The sequence below is a fragment of the Nannospalax galili genome, unplaced genomic scaffold (genome assembly GCF_000622305.1).
Source record: "Nannospalax galili isolate Female #2095 unplaced genomic scaffold, S.galili_v1.0 scaffold861, whole genome shotgun sequence".
Taxonomy (NCBI): Eukaryota; Metazoa; Chordata; class Mammalia; order Rodentia; family Spalacidae; genus Nannospalax; species Nannospalax galili.
This window is the reverse complement of record NW_008345581.1, coordinates 2391920-2401526: the sequence shown is the minus strand read 5'-3', so window position 1 is coordinate 2401526 and position 9607 is coordinate 2391920. Positions and strand designations below refer to the sequence as shown.

General features: G+C 52.0%; 1 protein-coding gene across 1 annotated transcript; it reads right to left on the bottom strand.

Annotated features, from left to right (window-relative positions):
* Positions 1-7061: 7061 nt before the first annotated feature.
* Positions 7062-9068, bottom strand: Sox14 (SRY-box transcription factor 14). Its single transcript, XM_008841653.2, has one exon. It carries the CDS (start codon positions 8597-8599, stop codon positions 7877-7879), a length of 723 nt encoding a protein of 240 aa, XP_008839875.1. The 5' UTR covers positions 8600-9068; the 3' UTR covers positions 7062-7876.
* Positions 9069-9607: the final 539 nt, after the last annotated feature.

The window sequence follows — 9607 nt, the reverse complement described above, 5'->3', positions numbered from 1 at the left end:
CACACACACACACACACACACACACACACACACACACACACACAAATGTGGATGCTGTTCATATCTTGACCAAAACAGAAAACCCTCAGGGAACTGTGTACTTGTTCATACCCATAAAAACAGCTGTTTTAATGAAGCAATGTGTTATTGACCCACCACATGACCGTACAGGATTCAGATTTTGCTACATTTTCCATGTTACAAGAAGATTTTCACTTGACAAATAAATTTCTAGTGCATGTGTATTTTGTGTAAAAATAATTACACATCCTTTGCATATGCTCTTAACCACATGTAAATTGCATGTACTCAAACTTCAATAATAGTGACATGTCCATGGTTAACATTCTGTCATTAAAAACATGATATCATATGATCAAGAATATTCAACAGCAGCAATACTCCCTCTTTTCCTGTTTACCTACTTCATCGCAGGCTAATGTTAAAGAAAGAAAACTTCATTGTATATTCTAGCAAAGTGTATTGACAGAGGAAGGTTTAACAGACCCAGAGAGAATGTGCAAGGAGTGGGAATGTGAATTGATGGATGGATGGTTAAATGAATATAAATGAACTGACACCTTTACAGGAAAATAACATTTCTTTTCTTTTTTTATTCTATAGATCAGTGGGTTTTGTATCTGTAATTCTTTCATATCAGCAAAGAGGAAATAAACTCTCATGTAAATCATTTTGCCCCCATCTGGAGCATATTAAAACCATGCTTTTTTTTTTTCTTTTAAGCAGACTCTTTCCCCTATTTGCTTATCAGCTCATCCACCATCACATTTTAAATGAAATTGCAAGACCCTTGTCCCTCCCCCAAATTTCAGCCTGATGTAGGAAAGTGGGAAGCAGACTTTTCTTGCTTTAGAATACTGACCTAGATTCAATTACAGATAGACCCAGAAGATAGAGGTGACACCTCACAATTTTCTTAGAGGTCTTGGAAAAAAAAAAAAAAGAAATCCCAAAACAATACTTCGTGGAAAAGCATCTGTTTACTCTCCCACTTTCCGTCTTTGCCCTGGCCTTGATTGTAACTGCTCTGGTCCATTTAATTGTTCTAAACGTTATAACTGGTTTCCTGTGGGATAGTCCAAATAAAGAGCCTGGACATTTTAAGGAAATTAGGGGCTTTGGCTTTTGAAGGTAGGTATCTACACAGCGGGTGTGTGTGCTTCTGTAAACTGAATCCAGACAACAGAAAAGAAACCGCATACAACGCACATCCCTCCTTATGTCCTTTCAAAAAGCAAACAAATTACATTACCAAAGTGCAGCTATTATGATTGTGTTCAGACAAAGCCGTGAATAGGGACAAAGCAAGCAGGCACACGTATATTTTACTGATTTTCCAATTACTGTAGAAAAATGTGGTTAAAAGAAATGGAGGGGCGATTCCTGCTTACTGACTTTTATCACTAAATTAAGCATATAAATGACCTTAACGGGTGGCTTGGTATATTAAATTTTAGAAAAGAAGAACAATGATTCTCCTTTTTTCTCTCCTCCCTCTCTGATCTCAGGCTGAAAGGAGTCTTCTAGAGATAAGAGATGGGATTCGGTCCTAGCTGCTAGGGTCGGGCCCCGCTTACCAGGGAGCGGGGAGCGGGTTGCCTTCTGTGCAGAATTTCCGTTCAGGGTTTACAATAAGTGGTCTGGAGAGGGACACATTGCCTGCCACCTCCACTGCCCTTGAAACAAAGAAGCCAAAGTTGGCTGTCTCAAGACCACCGGGCGTGAGAAGCGTGGAAGAGCGGGTGGACCCCGCAGCGGCTGCGCGCAGGCTTGGGTATCTCAGTCTCCGCCGCGGATTTGGAGCTTAGGAAGAGAGCGGAAGTGGGCTCGCGTCTATGCAGACATTCGAAACGCACAAGCTGCAAATCACGCAGAAGTCCCACCGCAAGGCGTAGGAGAACAGGAGGGACACAGTCTCGGGACTCAAATGGTGTATGGATGGGTTTCCCCCGGAGATTTTCTTAGGGCTCTGGGCACTGGCCGCGGCTTTGGGGAGGTGGGTCCCGACGATGTGCAAGAAGGGGCCCCCTGACCCAGCAGGACAGCACAGTTGGCGCCGGGCCCCCAGGGAACTGGTGGGGGATTGTTTCATTTCAAAGTGAAAATCTGCAGGCTTTGGGAAACGATATTCAAAAAAGTATATAATCTCCATATGCCGCTCAATGAAGGATCCTCAATTTACAGCGGCAGATAAGGCTAGAGGGTGTAATAAAAAATCTGAAGCCCTACCCTCCCCCTCGCCGCCTCCCCGGAATTGCACCTTGGGCAGCGGAGCAGAATCCGGAATGTGAACTTCTCCCGACATATGTTTCCCGCAGATAAGTAAACAATCTGGACGTGAAATGGAAATGGTAATTAATGCAGTAATGCTGTTACACCTCGAGTGTGCAAATCCCATTGACTCGCCGCGCCACGGGGGGTGCCAGGCGAACAGGGACCGGAGACGGGAGCCCTGGCGGCCGGCTCTCTCCTCCTTCTCTCCTCCCCTCGTCCCAGGGCAGAGTGTCCGGCGAAGTCGCCAGGTCGGAGGGGCTGTGGGGAGTCCTCAGCTGGAGAGTGGCTTTCGGAACCCTGGGTTCTCGCCACTGCTCCAGCTGGGCAGGTGCTGTGCGCTTGCCTCGGCAGCTGCTCTCAAGCACCTCCCTCCGTTCCGCAGCTGCACTGGAGCCATTAGACTCCCGGGGTTCCGAGCTCGGACCCACCCTGAAGCTCCTGAAAAGCCTGAGCTCTCCATCCCGAAGCTGCACTAGACGCAGCCGCCTGAAGTCGCCAGAACTCCCTCACCCTAGGGCTGCCGTCGAGTGTGGCCTTTATAGCCAACTGCAGCTCGGCAGTTTTGCTGAAGTGCCTTCGCATCCTTGCCCAGATCGCACCGAGAGGTTATGAATTGCTTTTCTTCCACACCGGAGTGTAAAAGTTTGGAAACCGCCACTGGCAATAGAGAAGTGCAAGTCCTTCACTTTGTAGTAAAGAGAGAACTTGCGAACTCCTTTCCTCTGGTCTGCCTGGGCATTTGGCTCCCTCCCCTAACCCGAACTAGACTTGGGAGGGAGGGCGCCAGGGCAGGTCAGAGAGAAGAGGATGGAAATTCTGGAAAGGCAGCCCTGGGATGCCTTGGACTTGCGGTCCTTTTCGCTTCCAGGGAACAGAATCTCTCTGCCAGGCCTCGGAGGCTGGGCTCGAACCTGGCGGTTGTTGTTGGCTGCTCTGCCACGCGGTCTGGGAGCCAGCAGAAACCGTCCTCTTTCCTGCCTTCAGGCCCCTTCCCAGGCCAAGGGCAGTTACATTTGCGTTTTAAAGCCGGAACCTCCAGGAATCTCCGACGGTCCAAGGCAGCATTCCTAGCACCCCCTCCTCCGGGGGTCGGGGGCGGGGTAGTGGAGACCATCTCCGGTTCCGTGTTCACTTCACCGGATTTCTAGCGCCCCCTCGCCTGCCTCAACTTCATTTCCTTAATTTCTCTGCTGCAGCCCAACGCCAAAGTTTCTGGTTCCGGCCCAAGGCACACCATCCTCGAAGAACCGGGGAAAGAGATCAGCCAACGTACTCCCACTGCTGGGTGCAGAGCTCACGCCCCTCCGCGGAGGCGCGAAGCTCCCGCACCGCACCGAAATTTAATGGACCCCCTAGTCTAGGCTCCTTTCACCTAGGCACTACCATTCAGCAAGGCAAATAGAGATGAGAATTCTGCACACGAATCTTGTGAATTGTGTGATATGCGAATTCAAATGACTTGAAATTCATTGTCCACTTACATAATGATGACGAGGGCAGAGCGCGAAAGGGGCAGAAGGCGACGGCAATCCTGCCCCACTGTCGGCCAAGTTTTCAGAGTTCTGGCAGTCTGCTATCTCTCCAGAGAACTTGCCGGATGCCAGGTAGAGAAAGTTCCTGGCTTCTCTACCTGGACTGAAATATCGCCCAGGATTGGATCAACGAAGAGTCTTGGAGGTTAAGCGACTTCTTTAAAAATGCAAACGTTAAGGTGGCTCAAATATTAGTTACTCACAACTCAGTGTGATTTACTAGAAGTAGCTGGCTTTCGCCATCTGTAATGCCAGAAGCTATAAGGAAATTAATACTCAAATAAGACTAGGAAACTAGCAGGAATCACTGATTGTTGGGATAGGACCCAAACATAGGGAAGCCGGTAAAAAACGGAGTTCCGAGAAGGAGGCCAGAAGATAAAGTGAGGCAAGTCCAAATCTCTCAAAAGACTTGGCTAGTGGACCCCGTGGAACGGACGGACGCCAAGGTTTAAGAATTGAAACCTAGCTGAAACCCGAATGACTCTGCGGGTACTAGGCGGGGACCAGAGTCGCTCGCGGCCACTAGGAGCAGCCAGCTGCTTAGGTTTCCAAAATCCTAGAAAACACCCAGCAGAGGGGCGACGGGTGAAAGCGCGACAAACATCGGATCAATTTGGGGGAAGGGGCTCCTGGAAGTAGTGGTACCTACAGCAGAGAAGCTAGGAACCCCTAACCCTTGTCACCTCTGCTGGAGGCAAAGTTCAGGCCGCTCTGGAGCGAAGCCCGGCGCTCCCAGGCTGCGGGACGCACCCCCAGCGCAGAGTGGGTGGCAGACACTCCGGCCGCAGGGACCTACCCCCCCCCCCCCGGCCCCAGGAGTTCGGGCTTTCCGGACGCCAGGAGTCTGTGGAGAACTCGAGGCTGGACTCTGCAGTGCGCTGCGCGCGGGGCACAAGCGGCTCTCCTTGACTCTGGGCGGGCGGGGCGTTCCTCTCCTACAGGTTTGCTTTAATGATTTTCTTGAAAGAAAGAGACAGTTGTGAGCAAACAGGTTTGACAGAGACTGCTCTTCCCCAACACCCCCCAAGGGATTCCTTTTTGTCTGCGCCTGACTTCAAAGTCAGTAATCAGACCCCTGTCAACTGCATGACTTGGTGGTGATTTGGGCTATTTGGGGCGAGTCGCGGCCGGGCACCTCTGCGGATGCTCTGCGGGCCCCGGGGCCAGGGCGACCAGGCAGGGTCCAGATCTGAGCAGGACAGAGGGCCTGCAAAAGCAAACGAAGTGCGAAGGAAAGTAAAGTCCCGAGCCCAGTGGTCTTCGGTTTCAGACCCAGAGCTCTGAAGTCCCCGCTCTCCGTGGGCTGGAGAGACGTTTCGATTGCCCTGTGGCGTGCACCCTGGCTACTCTCGGTGCCACGCTCTCCAGTTTTCTAGAGCTCCGCTTGTGGCCCAGGGTCGGGCGCAGTCTGGAACCTGGCTTTCAGTTTGTTTGTTACTCTTTTATCTGCTGCAGGCCTTCGCCTCTCAAACCTGCCTGATGCCCCTTTCCAGCCTGACCTCACTTTGGAGTCACCTGGGCACCTTACTGAGGCTATGCGTTCTGGCTTCCTCCCCGGTTGGGGTGGTCTGTGAACTGGGCTCTCCTGCGCTGGGCTCTGCGGGGAGACATCAGACCCCTGTAAACTTCATCTTAGGAGATGTTAAGGGACACTGAGCTATGAAGGAGAGCAGAGAGGCTGACAGGACTGTCAGTTGGGGTTAGATCAAACAGCGAACCGACTGCTGGCCTCCCTGGCCTCCCGGGCTTCCTACAGGGCGGGAGGAGGGGCCTTCCCAACGCACCCAGAGTCCCCAGACCCCAAGGCCACCAGAGGCAAGTCACTTCCTAATTGTCTGGATTTGTAAGAGGGTTTTGTGATGCTAAGTAAGCGTGGCTCAGCCGGGCCGGCCTCCTCCACACCTCCCCCAGCCGGCCTTTGTTTACCTTCGCCTGATCGCTCATTTATTTATCTATCTATTATTTATAGGCGTCTCCTCCTATTCAGGACCCGTGTATGTTAATTGTGTTATACCATTTAATTCTAACATCGGTCTCATAAGAGCCCTTAATGAGAAAAGCATATACAACACGGATCACTTTGCTATTCAGCTCAGCCAGATGGACAACTGCTAACTTTTTTTTATTTTAATAATGAAAATCCCCCTTTGACAAAGGGACTTGGAATGAATAGGCTCCAAATAGCACCTCAAACACTTCTAATTGTTTTGCGGACAATATGCTAATCCGAGGGTTTCGGCTTTGGTGTCGGTTGACAAGGTTTTCTCTGCACCTCAGGCTACCGAGTCCTTTGGAAAGAAAGAGGAGCGCTCACAAATCCCTCAACAGCCTAAGAAAGGCGACCAGCCCCCAGGCTGCCCCATTCCCTCCTGGAATAGTACCAGCGAATAAAGCTCAGGACCTACTGAAAACCGCGGGATAACAGATTTGAAGTGTGACATGACTTGGGTTTCGAGAGGAGAGAGGCACCTTTCGAATTTGAGAGCAAATTCTGAAGCTCTGTGTTGGGCAGCATTAGGAAAGGCAAGAGTAACCTCCAGGGAAATGTTCACCTCCAGCACAAAGAAACAGGCCCTGTCAGCTATTTAAATTTTGTGTTTTAAAAACTCTTTACCTGAGATACCACAACATTGCCTTCTTTTTTCCCCCTCAGGATCAGTAAAAAGTTGCTAACGATCAGTTTTAAAATTTTTAACCTAGCAACTTAGTCTGGGGGGGTCTCAGATTCCCAGAGGACCTGGCAGTAGTCTAAAGCACCTTAAAAAATCAATTCCACTATCTATACCCCATGTTCTGAACTCAAACACCCACGACAACCGGCTCTGCAACTGGCTCTGCTCCGCTAGAGCTAGAGCAACTGGTTCCTGGGAGACTGACTCCTCTCATTCCTTTGGAATATCATTTTTAAAGAGCAGAATCAAGGTTTGGGTTTACTGTTGTCTTAGTTCATTGGATCCCTGAAGTGGTCTGGCCCCTTTGTGAAGATTGTGAGAAAACAGGCAAAGTCCTGGAACCTTTGTGTGGCCTCTAAAGGCAAAAAGCAGGTCTTCGGGGGCCCAATACAGACCCCAGACTCCAGGCCCTCTACATCAGCTCACAGGCCACCGGGTTGTGCTAAGGCAGGACAGCCTCCAGGCTTCCCCATACAGGGCCCCTAGGTACTCAGCCTCCTGGCTCCTAGAAGCTAGACTCCTAAATTTGATTTTATGCACATCAAAGGTTACTTTTTGTAATGACAGATTGTCTTTATTCAAAACGTCTTTGTTCAACAAATGAACAGAGGAACCGAGGTAAAATCCTTCTAAGGTACATTTCCAAGACATTGTCAAAACATTTATGACCATTTAGGATGTATCTTTTAATTATTATTTTAAGCTTTTGTTCACTCTCTACTTCCTGACTTCATCACCCGACATTCAGTCTAAAAGTAAACTTAGGTCTCTAGGAGTACTGCTTTACACAAAGTAAATCGCCAAGTGGGTCTTTTTTGTTTTCTTTTTAAAGAAGCAAACACTACCACAGCATGGTTTGAAATAGAAACGTCTCACTTTCTGAAGTTTTAAACTTTTAATCCTTCCCTTCCACACATGAAGAGCAAATATTAGCTGTATCTGATGGCACAGCACAGAGACACAGCTAACTCTTTTAGTGGGAAAAGAAAAATATGCATATTCTAGATATAGTACCAGGGTCTGGGAGGTCCGAGTCCAAAGCCTATCGGAGGAGAGTGAGGTGGGAGTAAACAAAGCAAAACTGCCTACTTTTTGTCCAAAGGGGGTAGAGTCATCAGAGACTTGCTTTGGGAAAGTCGGGATAAGGGCAGCTGTGCAGCTGTTTTAAGGTCTGCAAGTTTCTGGCACACGTCTATGCTTTGGGTCCAGGAGGGAGGCCCCTCCCTTCTCCCTGGGAGAGGCAGAGTCTGGGGTGGGGAAGGGCCAGCAGCGGCGGGATTGACCCCCAGACATCTGCAGGCCAGACTAGGCTCAGAGGACAGGGTGCAGACCTCCACTTCCAGGCCACCCTTCAGGTCCGGGCCAAGCTGGGGGTTACATGGCCGTGGCGTGGGCTGACGAATAAGGGTCTATGCCAGTCTTGGTCATGCCTGGAAAGAGGATGTAGGCGACAGGGGGCTGCAGGGTGGAGGCAGACCAGGCGGTACAGTTACAGGGCACCACGTAGCCCGGGTTGGTGGGGGATGGATGCGTGTGCGTGTGCTGGCTGGGGCAGCTCAGGCTGCCGAAGGCGCCGTTCTGATAGCCCAGGGTGGACGCGTAGGGCAGCGCGCTGGTTGCCAAGGTGTGGGGCACTTCACCCATCTTCTGGATGGCACTGGAGCTAAACTGCGCAGGGTCCAGCAGGGAGTAAGGCGCCGAGGCCGGCGGCAAGAAGGCCCGGGCTTTCTCGGGCGCGCTCAGGAGGCCGTCGGAGGCCCCCACCGGCAGGCCGGCTGCCTTGAGCGGGTCCGTGTCGCCCAGGTAGGGCAGGGGGAAGACATACCTGTCCTTCTTGAGCAGGTTCTTGGGCTTACGCCGTGGCCGGTACTTGTAGTCAGGGTGCTCCTTCATGTGCTGGGCTCGAAGGCGTTTGGCTTCGTCGATGTAAGGCCGCTTCTCTGCCTCGGACAGGAGCTTCCATTCTGCGCCTAGGCGTTTGCTGATCTCCGAGTTGTGCATCTTGGGGTTTTCCTGGGCCATCTTGCGCCGCTGGCCTCGGGACCATACCATGAAGGCATTCATGGGCCTCTTGATGTGATCTGACGGTTTGGACATGGTCCCGGCTGGGCGGGCGGGGGCGGGGAGAGCAGGGGCTCTGCGGGCGAGCCTGGGCGCGGTTGGCGGTCTGTCTGTCCGTCCAGAGCCGGGACTGCGCTCCCGTCGCCTCGGCACCCCTGAGGGGAAGTCTGAGAGAAGAGCTGACCCTGAAAAGTTTTCAACTGATCATGCCAGTCTCAGAACTCAGGCAGCCCCCCCGGGGGGCGGAAGGGCAGGAAGGGCGTGGGAGGGAGAGACCGGCGTTCGGCCTGGAGTCTGCGGTCACCGGAGACTGGGGCCCAAGTACCAGAGTCTCGGGGATTAAGTGGCTAGGTAATTTTCTGGCGAGGGCAGGAGGCTCCTCCTTCTCTCCCTCTTCACCTTCGCCTCCTCGGCTTTCCTGGGCTCCTCTGGCCTTGGCTCCCCCCTCCCCTGGCTTTCCCGGAGCTGCCTCGCCTAGCACTGCACCTGGCTAAGAATGCGGGGAGGCTGGAGAACGGGAGCCAAAAGCGGCGAAGTTCAAAGGCGAGGTGGGCCGGGACGCCACGCACTCTGACATAAGCGCGGGGCGGCGACTGCCCAACCTGGGCGCCAATCAGCGGCAGAGGAGGCGAGGGGGCGCACCTGCCAACTCGCGAGTCGCGGAAAGCTGGAGCGCCCCTGATGGGGGCGGGGAGCGGTACGAGGGACCCGACCGCGGCCGCGAGGAGCGGCTAGTCGGGGCTGGGGACTGGGCTTCACGTTGTCTCTGGGACTGTCAAAAATCAAAACTCTTCGTATCTCTTGTGTTCTTTTCCAGTTGTTCAAAAGAGAATCCGGGCTTTGAATACAAAGGTCCGGGGAGAGGACTAAGGAGGGGATAAAGGGGAGCCAGGCCAGAGCTTGTGTTGATAAATAGGACAGCCTCTCCACGAATTGCAAGGACAGCATCCCCCTCCCGCCCCTCAACTTGTCAAAGATCCTTGGGAGAAGAAAAGAATATATTAAACTCAGGGCAAAAAGCAAAATAAACTTTTTACGCCAGAA

Excerpts from the sequence above, each read along its gene's own strand:
- Sox14 (XM_008841653.2), bottom strand. The coding sequence starts at position 8,599 with ATGTCCAAACCGTCAGATCACATCAAGAGGCCCATGAATGCCTTCATG.